Source organism: Zalophus californianus, chromosome 8 (assembly GCF_009762305.2).
Source record: "Zalophus californianus isolate mZalCal1 chromosome 8, mZalCal1.pri.v2, whole genome shotgun sequence".
Classification (NCBI taxonomy): domain Eukaryota; kingdom Metazoa; phylum Chordata; class Mammalia; order Carnivora; family Otariidae; genus Zalophus; species Zalophus californianus.
Genome location: NC_045602.1, coordinates 20,954,091 through 20,975,764, shown reverse-complemented (window position 1 = coordinate 20,975,764; position 21,674 = coordinate 20,954,091). Strand labels below are relative to the sequence as shown.

Below are 21,674 nucleotides of genomic sequence, written 5' to 3'. Positions count from 1 at the left end.
TGTGTGTATTAATGAAGAATGGTTTTGTATAATGGGTATAATGGAAAGAACATTGGCTTTAGAATTGGAAAAACCTGAGTTTTAAAATGTCTTGGTTTTTGGCATTTACTATAAACATATGATGTTGGGTAAGTCACTTTACATCTGAATACTTCTACCCTACTTTAAGTGTTATTTTCAGAAATCTTAGCATAAAATTCTCTCTAGAGAGTTTACCATGCCATCCTGACTGAAGTCTCTGGTTTCCTAAAGCATTGTTTTTCAAATTATGGGTTGTGACCCATTAAGGGTTCATGAAATCATTTTGATGAGCTGTAGCCAGAGTTTAAAACATGTAATAAAGAAAAGAAGAGGGAGAAAAAAATCAGAACACAAATTATGTGGTAAGTCTAAAAGTATTTTGTGAAACTTTTGTTTTTTATATATCTAGAAGAGAGAGAGAGAGAGAGAGAGAGAGAGAGAGTGTGTGTGTGTGTGTGTGTGTGTGTGTTGGTGTTGATTTAAATATATTTCTGTGGGTTGCAGTAAAAAAATTTAAAAACCACTGTCAGAGCAACTACCATTTTAATAATTCTTCCTGTAATTATTCTTGGGAAACAGTAGCCTATGTGTGGAGTGTTGAGAGTCTGAAACCCGGCTACTGGCATTAGTAATGTACAGTAAAAGATGCATTGTTCTAGAACTTTTATTTTGTCACCTAGGATTCTTTAATCAGACTGAATTTTTTTTTTTTGTGGGTGTACAGTTTAGGTAGGAGTAAAATTTCAGTTTTGTCCACATGTATGTTCTATTGTCTCTATACTGTTTATTGAAAAAAACCACCCTTTTTTCTTCACTGCCCCAAAATCTTTCCTCATACTCATTAGGAGAAATATATAAGAATGTTCATAGCAGTTTCTATATATGAGAGGACCTGCTTTTGGACTCTTGTCTTCCACTGGCCTGTTTGTCTATCCTACCAATAACCACTACTGTAGCTTTATAATAAGTAGTCGTTTTTTTTTTTTTTTAAGATTTATTCATTTATTTGAGACAGAGCGAGAGTGTGAGGGGGCTTGGGGCAGAGAGAGAGGGAGAGAGAGAGAATCTCAGGCAGACTCTGGGCTAAGCAAGGAGCCCAACTCAGGGCTCAATTCCGACCCTGAGATCATCACCTGCGCCAATATCAAGAGTCAGACGCTTAACCAACTGAGCTACTCAGGCACCCTGCTTTATAATAATTCTTAATATCAGATAGAGCAATTCTTCCTACTTTGTTCTGTTTTTCTAAGATTGAGACATTTTTGGCCTTTTACATTTATTTTCATATGCATTTTAGAATCTGATTATCAATTTCTACTAAAAGCAAACAAAATAAAACAAAGAACTCTGCTGGGATTTTTTCCATTTTTATTTTTTTTAAAGTATAATTTACATATAGTAAAATTTATCCTTTTAATGGAGAGCCCTGTGGCATTTTGTTGGGACTGCACTGAATCTATAGGTTAAGTTGGGGATAATCAACGTATTTCCAATTTGACATTACCTCCTGTGAACATGGTATATCCCTCCATTTATTTAGGTCTTTAATTTCTACCAATTATATTTATAGATTTTTTTTTTTGTAGAGATGTTGCATTTCCTTCATTGGATTTATTCCTAAATCTTTGCTGATTTATGCTACTATTATAAATAGTATTTTAAAATTTCATTTTTGTTAGTAATAGAAATACAGTGACTTTTATATCTTGTATCTAGCAATCATTCTAGACTCATATATCAATTTAGTAATTTATTTGGAGAATCTGATTTTCTACCTGTAGAATTTTGTCATTTCTGAATAATGACAGTTAAATTTCTTCATTTCTGAAACTCACATGGTTAATTACTGCTTATTTATATTGGTTAGGACCCAAAGTACAGTAGAAATGATGATAGTGAGCATTGCCTTTTTTTTTTGATAAAGATTTATTTATTTATTTTAGAGAGAAAGAGAGAGCACGATTGTGTGAGCGTGCAGAGGGTCAGAGGGAGGGGGGACAGGGAGAGAATCTGAAGCAGACTCCCCGCTGAGCACGGAGCCTGACATGGGGCTTGATCTCACAACCCTGAGATCTTGACCTGAGCTGAAATCAAGAATGGGATGCTTAACTGACTGAGCCACCCAGGCACCCCATTTCTTTTTCTTTTTTTTTAATTGAAGTATAGTTGATACACAATGTTACATTTGTTTCATGTATACAACATAGTGATTCTGTAACTCTTTGTTATGCCATGCTCACTACAAGTGTAGCCACCATCTGGCACCACAGAACGCTATTACAGTAACATTGACTGTATTCCCTATGCTTTTCTTTTTATTCCCGTGACTTAATCATTCCCTAACTAAAAGCCTGTATCTCTCATTCCCCTTCACTCATTTTGTCCATCTCCCTCCCTCCCTCCCTCGGGCAACCATCAGTTTGTTTTCTGTATTTATGGGCCTGTTTCTGGTTTTTTGTTCTTTTGTTTTTTTTATATTCCACATATAAGTGAAATCATATGGTGTTTGTCTTTCTCTGACTTATTTCACTTAGCATAATACCCTCTCCATCCATCCATGTTGAAAATGGTAAAATCTCATTATTTTTTATGACTGAATAATATTCCATTCTATATGTATACCACATCCTCTTTATTTATTCATCTATCGATGGACATTTACTTGGATGCTACCATATATTGGCTCATGTAAATAAATGTTGCGCTAAACAGAGGGGTGCATATATCTTTTTGAATTGGTGTCTGCGTTTTCTTTGGGCAGATACCCAATAGTGGAAATACTCGTTCGTATGGTAGTTTTATTTTTAATTTTTTGAGGAACCTCCATACTGTTTTCCACAGTTACTGTACCAATTTACATTCGATAGTGGGCATTTCTTACCTCGTTCACAATATCAGAGGAAAGGCTTTCAACATTTTACTATTAGGTAATATGTTTGCTGCAGTTTTCTGTAAATACCCTTAATCAGATTAAGGACATTGCCTAGTACTGTGTTTCTTCATTTCTGAAGTGGTCTTTTTGACGATTTGTAACTTAATCTCATTTTGATCAGAGAACATGGTTGATATAACTTGAATCCTTTGACATTTGCCAGGATTAGCTTTATGACTCAGGATAAGATCAATTTTCATACACATTGTTTGTGTTCTTGAAAATAGAGCATATTCTCTAATCACTGGGGGCAGTATTTCATATAGTGCCCATTATGCCTACTTTGCCAGTTGTAATATTTGTCTATATCTGCACTTATGCTTTGTACCTTTGCTCTATCACTTACTAAGAAAAACGTGTTAATAGCTCCCACTAAGTTTGTAAATTTGTCTCTTTGATGTTTTGTTAAATTTGACAATATATATTTTTGAGGCTATTGTAGGGAAGGCAAAACCTTACCTGCACCCTCTTAGGATCTCTGGTCAGGCCTGAGAGTTAAATTGACATAAGACAGATTAGCAGAAGAGCACACAGATTTTTACATGTACCTGGAGCCCCTATAGCAAAATGAAGACCCGAAGGAGGGATGGGGCCTATGTGCTGATATACTAGGGAAGGAGTAGCACTTGTGGAAAAATAACTAAAATATATGGGGAGTCTCAAGGAAGATAAGGGTTATTCTAATAAAATCTATGCAGATTTCTCTTGGCCTCAATTCACTGTCTCTGGGGATAAGAATGTTTCTTTCCCCTTGGAATAGGAGGGCATCTTTCACTTGGGAGTTTATTTCCTGCTTTCCGGAAGAAAAGAGAAGTTTAGCATGAACTTCTTGGCACCTGCTGTTTTTCAAGTGTCAAAATAGCTCAAAATAATCCTTATGCCAAAGTGGCGTATTTTGGGATCTTACTCTGCCACCCTGCACCATTCTGTTGGATGTAAATAAATGAAAAGTTTTTATACCTTTCTGATGAATTAAAACTTTTAAATTGTTGACAGTTCATTTTCTTTGTGTTTTAGTCCATCTTGTTGATATCTGGAACATGATTGAAGCCTTCCGAGACAATGGCCTTAATACACTGGACCATACCACTGAGATCAGTGTGTCCCGCCTCGAAACTGTCATCTCCTCTGTCTACTACCAGCTGAACAAGCGCCTTCCTTCTACTCACCAAATCAGCGTGGAGCAGTCCATCAGCCTCCTCCTCAACTTTATGATTGCTGCATATGACAGGCTAGTACCTTGCATGCTTACTTCATTTTAAGAATGTTTGTCCCTTAGTCATCCTTCTTCCAGATTGCCTTGCTGAGGGTTGTCAACTTAGAATCACAGTGAAAAGGGAAATTATTCCATCTAAGTTCCTTCTAAAGACTGGTTAAATGCCAGAGTGACTCACTGTCCTAGGGCATGTCACGTAGTAAGTGCTATAAAATTATGGAGAATCACAACACTGAGACATATTGTTTGGTCAAATTATAGGTACCTTAGGTAGCTGTTCTCTATCCAGAGAAATATAGCTAAGTTGTGAATTTGATTATGGGCTTTCTATTTGACCTTAAAGCTAACCTTTCTTTACTCTGTGTAATAGTAAATGCCCCTTGACTCTAGTCTTATTTTCTTCTCGTTATGTTTAGGATACTATTTTAATTTTTTCAGTGCAGAACATTGTCTTTACACCTTATAGCACTAGAAGAAAACTATTTAAGTGTACTCCAAATTAAAACAGAAATGATTTGCTGTATTTGTATTCATGGAGAATAAAGTTGGTGTTATAAAAAACAAAAAGAAATCATAAGTGATGGAAGCACAAAAGTTAATGTTTATATTCCAGGAACCAAGAGTTTAGATTTTTGATTTCTGATATATTGTTGATCATCTGGTTTGGATGCATTAATTCTTTCTGCTTCATTTTTTTCTCTCCATAGACCTACTTTGAGTTCATACGTTTGTAAAATGTTATTCATTACACTTTATAATATTGAAGACTGTGAATTAATGGTAAAAGTCTGCAGGTGTTGGGCGCCTGGGTAGCTCAGTTGGTTAAGCGACTGCCTTCGGCTCAGGTCATGATCCTGGAGTCCTGGGATCGAGTCCCACATCGGGCTCCCTGCTCAGCAGGGAGTCTGCTTCTCCCTCTGACCCTCTCCCCTCTCATGCTCTCTTTCTATCTCATTCTCTGTCTCAAATAAATAAATAAATAAATCTTTAAAAGTCTGCAGGTGTCAAAGCCAAGTCACAATGTAGGCACTCACTAAATTCACATTTTTATAAGATGTTATCAAATTAGATAGTCTATCTTTTAATAAAAAATTTTAAGAAATTTTTATTTTTATTTATTTTGTGTATTCTTTTAAAGATTTTATTTACTTATTTGAGAGAGAGAGCTAGAAAGCATGAGCATGGGGAGAGAGGCAGAGGGAGAGGGAGAGGCAGACTCCCCATTGAGCAAGGAGCCTGATATGGAGCTTGATCCCAGGACCCTGAGATCATGACCTGAGCTGAAGGCAGATGCTTAACCGACTGAGCCACCCAGGTGCCCCAGGAAATTTGAATTTTTAAAACAAGAGTACACATGAGACATAAGTCCCAGAATTTGAATGCCATTTTTTTTTTTTAAGTAATTTAGGTTAGTGAATCCCTAAGGTTAATTTTATACTGTTCAGGGAATGACTCTTTTGATCCAAAGACCTTAGTAAAAATGGTTATTTCTGTGGTGAATAAGCAGCACATGACACTAATTCACTGAGTAAATCAATTCAGGGTTGCACAACACAAATTAATTCAATAAACAATTTTTTTACAAAATCAGAAATAAAAGTCATCTTACTGTTTAAAAATGATAAGACAGAGATTATAAACTTGATTCCATAATCATGTCAAGTAAGTTAAATACTATGGCTAAGGAAGGAAGGAGAAGCAAGAGCAAAAAGATAGCAAGAGACAACAGGAAGACCAAACTTAGGAGCAGAGGAGTCCTGGGACATAGTCACAGATAGCTGGACACATCCAGACAGAGACAAAGGAAAAGAATAAGCAAACAGTAAATCATATGAAGACAGTTCAGAAGAACAGCACACTACAGAGAACTAGGAAAAACAAAAAAAGTTGAGTGAGTTAAGAAGAGGAAGAACAGTAGTATGTCAGTGGTGAATTTGGTAATTCTCATGTCATATCCTATTGAAAACTTTGGCCATGGGCATCAGAATCAATCCTCACATCATTGCTAACCTTGAACTCTTACATATCTGATATATATGATAACATCTTATTTTGCTTTTCAGTAATTTGAAATTGGCTTCCATGTACTGGTAAAATGAGAGGATCTGGTTATTGGAATTTTCTTTTTGAAAATTATAGCATTTTGTTATGAAATATTTCAAATATTAGTCTCTCTATTGATTGGCCTCTTTATTACTTAGGCTCGAGAGTCCCTTTGATATGTAGAGTATCTAGTTATTGATTTTAACTAGTCTTTTCAGGATTTTGTATTTCATAATTCTTGAGTTAAAACTTGAATGCAACAATTATTTAATTATTTTTAAGTCCCCTAACCTCTAAATCCACAGTCAAATTTTTAGCCAGGTTGTTTTTTGGTTATAATGGATTATAAGACTATAAAATTACAGTGAGAAATAGGATCTAGACTTTCTCTGCCAAGTGTGTATTTTATTAGGAATTAATTTATTTTAATGCCGAGGATTTAAAATACTTTACATTTGACAACTAAAAACACAGACAACAATACTGTAAGCATCTCTGTAGGATATTAGTAAAAGCTATGAGGGATAGTCAAAACATTTGGATAGCCTCATTTTTTTCCTTATTGGGTCCTCAGTATGACAACATCTGTAGTCATGTGGTCTGGTCCGAAGGTGCAACAAGCGATGCTGTGATCAACTATTTTTTCTTTTCTAAAGAACAAGGATATTGAAACTCCCAGCATGAGGAACAGGAAATCTTTCTTACTCTTCTTCATTTGAGCCAATTTCATTATTTAGGGCTTGTGATTTACAAACTCCCTTTCCATCTCCGATGTCTGTATTAGGTCAGTGTCTTTAGTTGCAAGCAGTAGAGAACCTACTCACATGGGCTTTTGCAGTAAAAGGAAGATAGGGTCACATCACTGAGGAGCCCAGAGGCAGGCCAGCCCTCGATCTTGCTTGTGTCAGAGCCCTGGCTTCAGTTCCCTTCGTAGTGGTTGTGGTTTTGCCCTCCTCTTGTATCAGCTTCATCCTTTTGCTACTTCAAAAAATGCCTGCTGTCAGCTACTACATGCTTCCCCTTTCAAGTCTAGGAAGCAGAGAGAGCTGGTTTCTTTCAACACCAAACTAAGGTGTCTGAGCGTCCCTCCAGAAATGTGCATTTGGGCCATGCGTGTGTCAGTGTTATGCTTTTTAGCTCAAACAGATCAGGATTTGTGTCTCTGGAGCAGAGGGTGATTAAATTCTCCCCCTCACTGCTTGTTGCCTCACAGTGGGGGGTAGTTGGACTGGCTATGAGGGAGACGGCTGCATGTCCACCACGAAACTCTGCAGTATGTCATAAACGTCTGGCTCCCTTTCCTATTAAATGGCCCCTGCTCTCCACCCATCTCCTAAAATCTGAAACCTGTAAGAATCACTTCCACCCTTCTTTCTCCCTCAGCTTCACATCCAGGCCGTTACCAGGGTCTGTCATTTCTACATCTTGAATCTCGATTCGGTGTGCGTCTCTCCAGCCCCACTGCTACCGCCCAGCCCGCCGCCATCCTCTTCTGCCTGAACTGCTGGCGTGGCCTCTAAGCGCTCTTTTTGCTTGTGCCTTTATCCCCATCCGTTCTTAGAAGTAATAAACATCGTGAGTCCCGCTATCTAACCTGGGAACTTGAACATTAGCAGTAACTTCCATTTGTCTCTCTTGTGCCATCCCACCGACCTGCACATAAATAAGGTGAACGGGATTCTGATTTTGTGTCACTCATGTTCTTGCTTCTTAAAGAACAGTTTTTTCCACATAGAGTGGCATAAGCACAGTATTGTTTAATTGTAATTATTTTTACTAATTGTAAAAAGAAAGTCATGCTGTCTGTGCTATTATGATTTACTTCCTTCATGCATAATAGCTTTTCAAGATTTGTTCATGTTGCATGTAGCTGTAGTTCAGTTATTTTCACTGTTGCATAATGTTCTGTTGTGTTCCTGTACATTTTGTTTTCTCTGGGTTCTGGTTCTGAGAAACAACACTGCCTGGAATGTTCTTATATGTACATGCATACAGGTGTTCTAAACTGCTCTCTTGGTCCTAACCTGAGGAATGGAGTTGCTGATTGGGTGGGGGAGGTACATGAAATTCAGCTTTAGAAGATAGTATCAAATTATTTGAATAAATTGTACCAATGCATGAGAGATCCTTTCGATCCACATTGTTTCTGAAAGCCTTACAGTTGTCAGACTTTTCACTTTTTGCTAAATGACATCTCATTGTTGTTTGATTTGCATTTTCTTGATTCTCAAGCATGTCTTTGTGTGTTTTTTGGCCAAATATATTACTTCTGTGAAGTGCCTGTTCATGTCTTTTGCCCACTCTAGTGTGTTGTTTCTTCTTTTTGTGCTTATTATAGGGGCTCTTCAGAGACTCCAGGTGGCAGTCCTTTCTTGCTTATCTGTGTTGCACATATCTTCTATTTGTAGCTTGACTTTCTACTTTTCTTAGGATATTTTTTTCTTAAAATGTTTTTTTTTAGTTATTTTAATTTTTAATTTTTATTTTTGGGGGGAGGTGGGGTGGGGCAGAGGGAGAGAGAGAATTGTAAGCAGGCTGCACACTCAGTTCAGAGCCTGATGTGGGGCTTGATCTCATGACTGTGAGATTTTGACCTGAGATGAAATCAGGAGTCAGATGCTTAACCAACTGTGCCACCCAGGTGCCCCCTCTTAAAGTGTTTTCTAATGAAAAATTTCAAATATATACAAACATAGAAAGAATAGTGGAATAAAACTCAAGGTATCACTCAGCTTCAGTAATTACATCATTGATCTTATTTCTTCTGTGTCCCCAGGCTCTTCCCCCCGCCCCCCGCCTTCCTTGGCTTCTTTTGAAGCAAACTCAAGTGTCATTATTTCATGTGCAAATATTCCAGTGCACACATTCTGTTGTTTTATAATACTATTCCCCCCCCCAGATTTTTGCTCTAAGAGATACTACTGCTTGGAATGTAATGAAATTACATCTTAAATGGAACAAAGCTATAAAAAATCATGTATCTAATGAAACTAGGTTTGTATAAAATCTTCAAAATACATCAGTGTTGAACATATCAATGGAAGGCTCAAGGTTATTGTTTATCATCTAAAATAACAGTATAAAACACTGTTGCTACTTTGAACAATCCAAAGATTTCTTTAGTGTAAAGAGTTTTATGTGTATAATTTATGATGGGTAAATATGGAAAAAGTTGCTGTGTAGTTTGGAAATATGGCTAAGAACTATTTTTAAACCTTGCTTTAGCAACTTAATTTGGATATACTTAAAAGTTCCATAGGTTTCTCTTAATACTGAATGCTAAAAACAAAACAATATAAAAAAGCAAAAACAATTTCATTTTAAATAAGTAATTGTATTCCTTATATTCTGAATATGCCCAGCTAGCATATTATGGAATGGACGTTGCTAAAGAAAGATAATATTAGGTTACAGTCTTCCTCATTAGTGATTTTTAAACAAACTCTAATATCCTGGGAGGCACAAATACTTCGCATATTTACGTATAGTATTTACTCTTATCTCCGCTTGTTCTCGGATGGATTCAGGATGGCAGGAAAAAATCCAGCCAAATACAGGTAGGAGAGAAGTAGGGCTGAGTGGGAAGAGTTGGATGCTCACAGTAGCAGCACATTTAGCTCTTGCAAGGGTGTAAACATAGCTCTTCTAGGAAATCTCCAGGGGTTGGTGGGGAATGAAGTAGGGGTTTTGGATGTTTTAAAAAGGTAAAGTCCTAAGGGGAAAACTAGTGTAAAATGAAGAGGAACAGCGGCCCTGGTGGAACAGGAGGAGGGGCAGCCCACCTGCCTATGCGGCTCCCCTATGCAGCCACGTGGGTGTCGAGATGTGATGTCACCACAACCGGTTCACTGAGTCACAGTCTCAGGACTTGGTGGCAGGATTATTCAGGGAGCAAAAATGAGTGAACTTGAAGTTCACTTAATACTCTTCCCATAACTTACTCTTTATTTTGTAGCTTTTCTTTCAAGAGAAGTCATGCATTCATGCTAATTTTCGAAGAATCTTCTTGATTTCAGGATTGCAGACCTGTAAAGGGTTGAAACTCCATTAGTTACTATTTCAGAAAAAAAAATTTTTTTTTGCTTATTATTTTGGCCTTATCTTATTGTTTCCATTTATATTTTTTTTAAAGAAAAGGCAAGAAAAGACACACTTTCTGAGTGTTACTTTTTCCTTGCCTTTGTTTCTCTCTGAAAGTGAGGAGAGAGGTAGTAACAGAGGCTTCTCTAGTCCATTCAGTTCCTCCAAATTAATCTGATTAAGACACTGTTTTCATCATGTAACTTCCCACCTCAAGAACCTTCCAAAACTCCCTGTGATTTTTGAATGAGATTCCTACTCCTCAGTTCTAATGGCATCAGTCCTTAATTCCCTGCTCATACCAAGCTCTAAGTAAGCTACTTGAGGCACTTTTCCCAATTTTTCCAACATGACATACTCATTTCTTCCTCCAAGTGCACACACACACACACACACACACACACAACCCCCACCCCACTCAAGTTTTTACTTACTGTGTAACCTTATAATCACCGACCCCATTTTCATTCCTTTGATGACATATAGGATTCATCTATATCATTATTTTGACCTTAAGTTATATAATGCTCTGAGCTGCTTCATGAGTGTACAAATAAGATTGAAGGCCCTTGAGAGCAGAGATTCTACCTTATGTTTCTTTGATTCCTCAATAAACACAGCGCTAAATTCTTAATAAATATTTGTAAGGTTGAAATGAAAATTAGGCATTCTGATTGTGATAAAATTGAATAATATTCTAAGTTGATTTTACTTGATTAAGCTGTTTGACATTGGCCAAGTGGATTCTTGATTTGCAGTTGATTATTACATAATCCATCCACTGTGAAGCTTTGTAAATTAAGATTAATTGGAAAAATATGAGTTTCTGAAAATCAAAGAGAAATGCTCTTATTACTCTTAGCTACATGTGATAATTGGACTGGTAATAGTGTTTCTAACGTAGAAGTCTATTTTTATGTGAGAAGTACTAATTTATGGTTGGCAGCATCCACAATTGTTGAAGATATAGAAGCAGCTTGTTTTCTTAAGTAAAAAATGCTTCCTGTAGTCTTGTTTTCAAAAGTATTAATTTGAATAGCAAGTTCTTACTAGATAGTGCCAAGCTGTAAACACCATCCAGACCAGGTTAATTTAAATATTTTTTTAAAAAAATAGGTAGAATTTGAGACTTTGCTAAACTGAAATGAGCAAACTCCCATCCAAAGGGCACAGGTGAGGATTGTAGAGGCTTCTGAAGGTACCTGCCTGTTAAAACATAGCAATGTTTATTCAGGGTGACTCACTGTCTGCTTAGCTTGGCACAGAGCTGATCATGGTGTTTTCTCAGTATTGGATAATAAGAACTCTTTTTAGAAGTCATGTGCATGGTTTATTGTCAGACTGTAAAATGATAGGCCTGTATAGGTGAATCATGCAGGGAAGTCAGAAAGAGAAGCATGATGTTTCTTTTTGAGGGAGGGTGCTCCCTGGAGAGACCGTTTGGGTGGGGTTAAAATAACAAGTTTCCTCTCTCCCATCATCCTCAACAGATACTACCTGTTTGTCCTTTCATTTTAGTGTCTTTATGTAGGGGTTAATAGTCATTGTTGTGTTACTTATTAAATATTGACCTACTAATCAACTCTGCAGCTATCATAGGCCAGATTTTAAGTTGAGCCACATTTTTTTTGGTGATAAAACCTGGTTAGGGGTGCCTGGGTGGCTCAGTCGTTAAGTGTCTGCCTTCAGCTCAGGTCATGATCCCGAGGTCCTGGGATTGAGCCCCACATCCGGCTCCCTGCTCCGCGGGAAGCCTGCTTCTCCCTCTCCCACTCCCCCTGCTTGTGTTCCCTCTCTCGCCGTCTCTCTCTGTCAAATAAATAAATAAAATCTTATTAAAAAAAACAACAACAACCCGGTTAAATATCTTTTCTGAATCCTTTTTGCAGAGAACTGATTCTGGGATGAACTTGGACTTTACATTGAAAGGACTGAAAACACAGATGTTGGTGAGGTTATATATGCCACGGCCAGGGGCAGCTAACTCTTTAGTTTTAAATGTAACTTGACTAGTGTAAGTGTATACAGATTAAATTCAGATGTCTGGTGGGAAGGATGGAGAATGAGTTTTTCCAAGAAGAAAGAATCAATTAGATAAAGGACATAATCACAGGGTATTAGGCTGCTAAGCGGCTGCAGTCCTTCTGTACAACCTCTAATTGCAGAGCAAGAAAGCAGGAGTGCTAATGCAACACTAGAAAACACAGTAAAAGTGACACTTTCCCTTTGCTTTGTTTGGGGGCGGCTATAGGAAGTTTCAGTTAGGCTTAAAGTTGATGGAGGAGCCTCAGTGCCAAGAAAAGCATTCAGAGCAAAGGAAAAAATGCTGACATGTGGCCTACAAAACAAACAGTCGAGAGGAAGGAGCTAAGATTCTTTCTATTTGAAGAGAAAAATATAAATAACGTGATTTTAGGAAGAATTCTGAGGATACCCCTTCACCAATTTTATTAGGTGATTAGATTTTATATAAGTATCTTTAATAAGTACTTAAGGTTTCTTTAAATATACCATTAATTTGCTTGTATCAGTGTTTCCTTTTGAAAGGTGAATAAACCTTCTGATGGTTGAAACTGTGAACCTAAAGTTGTAAATGATGGTAAACATTTATAAGTGGGGAAGGTTAGTTTATCATTTGGACCTGAACCCACTGCCTTATTTTGAGGATGCACAGTTATATACTTACAAACTCAGTAAACATCATTCCCAGATCCCTCTGTCTACAGGTCCTCGTGATCCTTAATCTCAGATGCCTCTCCTTTCTCCTTACTTAAAACACCCTCAACCTTGCCTGTAATATTCTTTATCCTGTTGAGTTACCCACTGACATGCATAGTCCCTCACCCTCCATAAGATATGCATTGCGAAGCACACAGATGTTGGCACACCTCAAAAGAGCATGCAGGCAGAGAGAAGATTCATGGTGCAGTGGGTGGGAGATTATGTGTGGAGATTGCCATGTGGCTGTTGTGAATGGAAAAATGGGTGGAAAGTAGATCTGAGGTGATGAGTTGAGAAACCACACATTACGGATAAGAATTAGTTGAGGGGTGATGCACTCTTCTTTTAATACATCTGTGGGCTGCTTGATCTGAGACCAGCCATAGAGACTAGTAATAATCCTAATGAGTGGAAAAGGCTACAAGTGCTGATTCAGGTCAATTGAGAAGGATATTGTTATCCCATATTTGAATATAAGACTTTCTGAATCTAGAACGAATATTTGCATTTGTGCCGAGTTAAAGAATATTTGAATAAGGGATGGGAAGTGTTGTAAATATAAATGTTGCTGAAGCATTTTGAAGATTAGGAAAAAAGTGTTATAATAATTTTCAGAAGTAAAGGTGTCATAGTACCCATTTCGCCCTGCCATGTGGCATTTATCAGTAACAGAGTTGGCTTTTACCTGACTCTCTTGCCAGTATGCTGGGCTCTGCTACACTCTCCTGTTTGCAGAAATGGCATCAGTTTCTCAGTTTCTTCTTTGCAGCAGGAATAGATCTCATTTTTGGTCTTTGAAGGAAGAACATGAGATTTGGAGATAGAGTTATACAATCACAATATGATTTATTCTCTTTCGTCTTTTATTATGTCCTTTGATTTATCATTACCTGCAAAATAAAAGCTAAAGTCTTAGTCCTGCCTTCAAAGTTCTGTGTTGGTAGTGCTCAGCTCTGGGTGAATATCAAAATAACACGAGAAACTGTTTAAAAATACCAAGCACAGGGTGGGATTTAGGCATCTGGATTTTTGTATCCACATTCATGAGGGATACCAACTTGTTTTCTTTTGTTGTAATGGATTATTGTGTTTTTGGTATCAAAATAATGCAGGTCTCATAAAAGATTTGGGAAGTGTTTCTCCTTTTTTTATGCCCTCAAAGAGCATAGAAATTGCAATTATTTCTTCTTTAAATGTTTAGAATTCACCAGCATCGCTTTCTGCATGAGGAGCTTTCTTTTTTGGAAGGCTTAAAAATACAGTTTCTGTGATGGATATGGGCCTATTTAGGTGCCCTGTTTGTTCTTGCATGAACTGTAATGGTGTTTTTCAAGAAGTGGTTTGTGTCTGTCCCATTCATTTAGGTTGTTGAATTTATGGACTTTATAATATTTCCTCATTTCTGTCATGTTTGTAGAATGCGTGGTTGATAACCCTTCTTTCATTCTTGATATTGGTAATTTGTGTCTTCTTTCTCTTTTTCTTTGTCAGTCTGGCTAGAGATTTATCAGTATTATTGATTTATTCAGAGAACCAGCTTTTGGTTTCATTAATTTTTCTCTGTTGTTTTTCTGTTTTTAATTTCACTGGTTTCTGCTCTTAAGCATGTTATTTTTTCCCTTTTGCTTGTTTTGGGTTTAATTTGCTGTTCTTTTTCTAGTGTCTTAAGATTACTGACTTGAGAACTGTCTTTTCTAGCATAAGCATGTTTAATACTTACAAAGTGAAAAGTGCCCACCTTGCCATGCTTTCCTTTGGCTGCATTCTTTCCACCCTGGATACAACCAGTGTTCTATTTTTCAACATCCTTTCCCAGAATGCTGGATAGCATTATGGCAGTTATTTTATTCCATGCTTTGCCTTTTTTTTTTAACTTAGTAATTTGTATATAATTCTTTATCTTTCATATATTATTTTTCATTCTTTTTTATGATAGCATAAATAGCCAGTCTTCTATTAATGGGCATTTAAGGATAGGGCCTGGGTCTTGGTATTTTTAATATTTTTATTCTTTTTATGCATTTTATTATTAAAAATTTTATGCATGCAGTTTATATATCTTAAATGTCTTTTAACCTGTGGGTTTCCCTTTATTTTCCACCTTAAACCATTAGCTGGGTCCAGTAATGGTAACCTTCGCTTTCCCAGGATTTATTTTTTAAAGTTTTTATTGAGAATTAGAAAATGCCTACAGAAAGATACTAAGATTAAGTACAGTGTAATGTAGCACTGGGAAGCAGAACCATGTAGGTTCTCTGGCGGCTGAGGGACAGAGTACTGTCAGCACCTGGGAGCCCCTGGCGTGGTCCTTTCTGTGTCACCCCTTTCCTTTCTCCCAGAGGTAATCGATATCCTGATTTTTATGGAAACCTCTTCTAAGATTTATTTTTTACTTTCTTCTGGATATTCTCACATCACGAAATCGGTGTCTGCAAAAAAATGTTTGAGCAAGTTTACCTTAAAAAATGTTGTTCGCTGTGCATCAGGGCTTCGTCTACTGTTGGTGAGCACTTCCTCTTTGTTCTTGCTCTACTGGTCATCAGGCACAACTCCTCGCGCTCTGGACTTCAGGAATGTTCCCTCTTGTTGCTTCATCTTTCTGGGCCACTTTACTTCAGGATAGAAACCGCATCCATCATGGTTCTTAGCTGTAAGCAATAGAAACCATCTCTGGCTAACCTGTTAAAAGGATATGCGTGACCCACAGACTGTCTGAGAAGGTTGGGAAAGTGGGCTTGATGACCACACTGCCCAGAAAAATATCTCAAAATTTTGTCACAAAACGGGTCTCGTGAAGACACCTCTGCCACCTCTCTGGGGCACAGATATTGTTGCCTGTGCTCTGAATACCACTGCCACTGGGCTGGGGACCTGCCAGAGGAATCTGTCTCTGCTGTCTCAGGAAGCTGCATGTAACCCCTCCGGGTGCGGCCACCCTTGCAGGTGGACTCTTTGGAGTTCCTGCTTCTAAAAGCTAATCATTTTCTATGTGGGCTCGAATGGGTGCATCTTATTGGTGGAGCTTGGGGCATGTGCCCATGTCTTAGTGTTGAAGAAAAATGGGAAAACAAACAGGTGAGGTTTTCTTTTTTTCCTTCTTCACACTTTGGTGGTGGGACATGTATTGGTCTCAGAAGATAGGGCATGCTTAAATATACACGTGGCATTTAGATGGTTGGTGACCAAAAAGAAATGTCCACTGTAAAAGTTCTGTGTCAGTCTTAGAAATCCATTCCTTTTAATAGTTGTTCTTTATAGCTACTCATGTTGCTTATACAGTGCAGTAGGTATTTGACATGGGCATATTCCTTATGTTGGCAGGTGCCATAAAAGATATGGAGCAGTGTCTGCATTTCTAAAGAACTACATATTTAAAAACCCGGTCCTGGGGTGCCTGGCTGGCTCAGTCAGTAGACCATGCAACTCTTGATCTCCGGGTTGTAAGTTTGAGCCCCATGTTGGGTGTAGAGATCACTTACAAATAAAATCTTTAAAAGATAAAATAAAAACCCCATCCTAATTTTAGCTAATTGCAGGGATTCCTGTTTTATCTTATGAATAAACTTAATGAGTTGAAAATCAGACTGTAACAAACATTAGTATTTCCTGGAGATCTTTTCACTGTGAACCTTCAGGTTTATAGACCATTTGCCTTTTCCAGGTGTCATCTTACTGTATAAAAGTTTTGGAAAATGGAAGACGTTCTATTAGGACGATCAGTAAAGATAAATTAGGATGCCACTTGCTTTTCAAAACCAAGATGATGTAGTTCTCATTATTGTAAAGCTATTTTACTCTTACTGTGACACTTTGTACACACAAGCTGTATAAAATGAACACAAAGACCTATTGTTCATTTGCATGTGATGACTTCAAAAACTGGCTAGTGATGTTTTCACCTGCTGTGAACAAGGGCGTGCCTGGATGGATGGAGCAGTGGACATGTCGGGTCAGAGGGGCTTACTGACATTGCTTTAGCTCTGCAGGTGATGTGCAGCACTGTTTTGGATAATTCATGTATGTTCTATATTTCATCTTTCCAGTCACTGAAAAACAATTCATATTACTATTCTTTCCCCTTCACTTTTCTCACAGTGGTAGTATGGGAAGATCTGAGACAGATAGAACAAGCTTCTTAGGATAAACACATCGTAACATAAGGTTGTCACAGAATGACAAAAACAAAGATGAATGTAAAATAAAATCTTTAGAGCAGTGTGTACCCTGTGGGTTGAGTACATAACAATAAACTATTGTTATCATGGTGGAAGGACACATTTCTGAATTATTCAGGCCAGGTGGTGCCTCAGTTTTTTTTTTTTTTAAAGATTTTATTTATTTATTTGACAGAGAGTGAGAGAAGGAACACAAGCAGGGGGAGTGGGAAAAGGAGAAGCAGGCTTCCTGCCAAGCAGGGAGCCCGATGCGGGGCTTGATCCCAGGACCCTGAGATCATGACCTGAGCCGAAGGCAGTTGCTTAACCAACTGAGCCACCCAGGAGCCCCAGTAAAAACAACTCAGCTGTGGATTTCATAGGCTAAATTGATAGGAAATTTACTTCTGGTTCATCCATTTGGCCTCTGTGTACAGAGCCAGTAGAAATTTCTTTGCAGAATGTTTGTAAGCTCCTTTCCAAAAAACTCAGGTTTTTTGGAAACATATTTGAGGCCTTAATTCTGCAAAGGAAAAAAATCGAAGGTTTCTAAAAATCCAAGGTAATATTGTAGCATATAAAGGTAAGGGCCAACTTATTAATTGCTTGATATTTAGTAATACCTTTGATTGCTTTTGTGGTTCCAGATAGCAATTGTTTCTAATATATTTTATTTTGCAGTGAGGGCCGAGGCAAGTTGACCGTATTTTCAGTTAAAACTATGTTAGCAACCATGTGTGGTGGAAAAATGCTGGACAAACTGAGATGTAAGTACTTCCATATTATTTGAAAGATTATATTTTCAGATCAGGACCTTTGAACAGTTTTAAATTAATGTTTTCAGAATTTTGGATGATGCTATATTGAACTTTTTTGTTTTTACTACATCATTCACTTTGTAGCAACTGGCTTGGAGTATGTAAGTTATGCCACCTACTGTTGAGGTGGAAAAATTGGTTCAACTAATTTGCTTAGTGGTTTTTTTTTTTTTTTAATAAAACAATCAAACTAAAGAGATTCAGAACAGCAATGTTGACCTTGAAAAAAGTCTTTTAAAAATGCTTTCCATATTATCAAAAATTTTGCTTGCAGATGATTATGTTGAGTGCTTTTAGTTAGAAAATAAATGTGACTATTTTTACCAGGTTTGGTCAAGATTAGCCCTCTTTAAAATAAATTTATTCTTCAACAGGTGATATTTGCTGTGATTAAATTTTTCCTTAGTAGCTTAGAGTTAAGCACAGTTATTTAGAAATTTAGAGCCTTTTTTTTGTTCATTTTTCCTAAATTTTTTCCTACTGTTGGCCATTTTGTCATTTTACTGTTCCTTAGATACTGTAAGATTAAATGAACTCAAATGAGGTGAAATTCACAGTTACTGAATTTTTTTGCATATGGTTTTCATTTATTTATTAGTTACTAACTGCCTAAGATATGCCAAGCATTGTTCTAACTGCTTTACATATATTTTCTCACTGAATGCTTAAAATTTCTTTGAGCCGCAGGTGGTATATTCTCCATTTTATAGATGAGTTAACTGAGGGGGTGAAGCTGGGATTTCAACTCAGGCTCTCTAGCTTCATAGCCCTGTTCTAAGCTACTTTGTTGTACCCCATATACTAATGCTGTAATGGGAGGCACACTCGTGATACAGTACAGTGATCAAAGTGCCATGTTGTAAGGAAGAAACTCTGGCAGGTTTCAGGGAGGTGAGATTGAACGTCTGGGTTTTAATGAAGTGTTGAGATACCCTATGAATTGCTTTGTTGAAGAAACTGGGTCATCTGTCCTATAGCATTTCTCATGGACTGGATTTTGATGATTGCATCCCCCTGATGTTCTTCTGTGTCCTACATTTTTTGTGTTAATTGAAAGATACAGAGGCTTGGTCAGATTTAAGCACAGGCTTTTGGGCAAGATGACTTGATAGGTGCATTTATTTTCGGTGCTTTTTCTTAAATGTTACCATGACATTGGAAGCTGGAAAGCTGGATGGTTCACTGGATATAGATAAAAATATTCTAAAGGAAGGTCTTAGATAATGTTTGGTCAGCTGTTACCTGGTTTATCTTCATTTCAAAATCAGCTGCAGTGTAAAACAAATTTTTAGTAATAAAACTTCCAGTTTTATTAAATACTCTTCTGAGTATTTTTCACATGGTATCTCAAAATATTACTCTTTTAGGCTGAAATTTCTTAGTATTTTCTTAATTCTAGCATGGTGTTTTTCTGAGGAAGATAATATAATATGGATGAAATTATATTTCATTCAAACACAAAGAAAAAAGGAAGCTGGAATTTTATCTGTTTTTAATGATGATGACACCAGGTAAAGAGTATACATTGCTATCTTTGTTAGTACTGGAGAAAGTGGCTGAAAAATGGAAAACTGATGATATAACCGCATTGTAGGTAACTCTGGAGTCTGTAAGTTTCTGTGATTAAATCTGCTACATTTACATCGAGCTGGGACCTGGCACATAGTAAGTGTCAAAATTTTGCCAAATATCAATTGTTGATTGAGTACTAAAATTATTGCAATTCTCTGTTGTAACTGTTAGAGAAAAAGTGCAAATTTTAGTATTGTGTGAAATATGGAAGGGATCCAGGTGATGGCAGGTTGTTTTTGTTTTGTTGTTTTTTTAACGTGGATTTTTAACTTCTTGGAGGAACACAAGTGACCAGTATTCAAGTGACACAAAGGACACGTGTCCAGGCCAACATGACGTGTCAGTGTGCTCAGAATGCCAGATCATTGCACATCAGATATGGATTGATGAGATACCAGCCATGCTGGCTCACTAATTACCATGTTTATATCATGCAGATAGATTTAAAATCATCTTCATGTTCAAAATTACAGTTTCTTTACCATCTGTAGCTCTGTTTCATTATTTTTGTTGTACTAATTATCTTGGCTTGAGAATCAGATGTTTAACGTAAATAAAATTTTCAGGTATTGAAGCCTATCTCCACTTCTTAATTTTAATCATCCAAAGTGGAAACGAGTTTACATGTGGTCTGTCCGTCTTGTTTTATACAGAGCTCATAAGTTATAATTTACATATTTTTCATAGCTTAGGGATGTCATCCTCTGGTGCATTTGGGACTAACTGTGAGGCTCTGGGTTTCTTGTCCCTTCTGATGTTTTCAGACGACTGCTGTCTCGGTTCTTGAGCTTTTTGTTGGTGGTGGCTGCAGGGGTGATGGTGTGTGTGTCCCCTTTATCACTGGTAAATGTGATCAGTCTCTAGAAATCTCTCTTTTGCTTCTGATTTACATTTAATATGGAGAAAACATAAGCAAACTTCTGCGCATTCTATTTAAGGTATGAGTATAAGTGACGACTGGGGCTTTTGTAGTGGGATTGGCAGTTTGGCTGTTGTAGGAATCCTTTTCTCCCTGGCTTTCAGGTTGCAGCTGTGTCCTGCTTAGTTGAGATGGCTGAATAATAGCGTAGACAGAAGGGAGCCAGAACACTGTACTGTAACATCCAGTGACATTTGCTCACTTTCTTCTCTCGGCTTGTTCCACTGACTTTGGTCTCAGTTTCTCCATCTTCCTGCCCCTGACTGCACTTTCTGCTGTTACCTCTGTTAATGTTCCTTTTAAATGAGGCTTTCAGGTTTATGGAATACAACTTAGTGTTTCTACTTTTCTTCCTTTTATTTTGATCTTTCTGCATTTTACCTCTTATTTTAGATTTCTTTTTCCTGTAATTTTCTCCCCTCCCCCTTTTTTATTTGGTATATTTTTTGTTTGCTTGTTTTGGGCTCAAGATAGCATTTAGAACAACTTAACCAATATTTGTACTGTAAGCTTGAACCATTTCTTGATTAGATTTTTCAGGTCTCTCTTAAGACAGTTTCTGTCCCCAGCTAGCACTCATTTATAGAAATAATTCACTGTTGTGGCCATTAGGGACTATATGCTAGATTCACAGTTAACTTAGGGTCAGATTCTAAATACCAGTGATTTAAAATCAGAATACAGACTTTAATTATAAGCATGATCAAAACAGTAATGTCAGAAACCCTAAAAAATAACTCAGAGAACAAAATTTACAGACTGTAAAGCCCATTATTTATGATTTGTCATTTAATTGTCATTTAATTTATGTGATTTATTTATTTTGTCCATTTCTGCTATTCGTTTTCTAGGAAACTTAGTCTCTTATTAAGACCTCATCTATCTTGCATTAAAAGATAGGAGCAGATGATTCATGTAGTTTATTTTTAAATTCTTTAAAAACTTGGTGTAACCATTTTGAAGAACAGTCTAACAGTATGTATCAGGAAGGCCATAAAAATATCCATATCCATTGACTCAGTCTATTTGTTGAGTTTACGCGGGGGAATTAATCAGAGTGCACTCTAAAATTTTATGTATATTTGTTATGACATTTTTTATAATATGTGAAAACTTGAAAGAGCTTTAGTGTCCAAAACTCAGAGCTCAGTTATAGCTCGGGATACCCTCATGACTGAATATAATGTCCTCAAAAACG

General features: G+C 37.1%; 1 protein-coding gene across 10 annotated transcripts in view; it reads left to right on the top strand.

The window, feature by feature from the left end:
• DTNB (dystrobrevin beta) overlaps nucleotides 1-21,674 on the top strand; it is a 217,641-nt gene that overhangs the window by 26,546 nt on the left and 169,421 nt on the right. For all 10 annotated transcript variants that reach the window (XR_003524809.2, XR_003524806.2, XR_003524810.2 and 7 more), the window contains exons 5-6: nucleotides 3,971-4,184; nucleotides 17,849-17,934. Coding sequence is in view for 5 of the 10 variants with exons in the window: in XM_027623160.2 (XP_027478961.2) it covers nucleotides 3,971-4,184; nucleotides 17,849-17,934 (300 nt within the window). In the remaining 5 variants the exon portion in view is untranslated. The remainder of the gene's footprint in view (nucleotides 1-3,970; nucleotides 4,185-17,848; nucleotides 17,935-21,674) is intronic.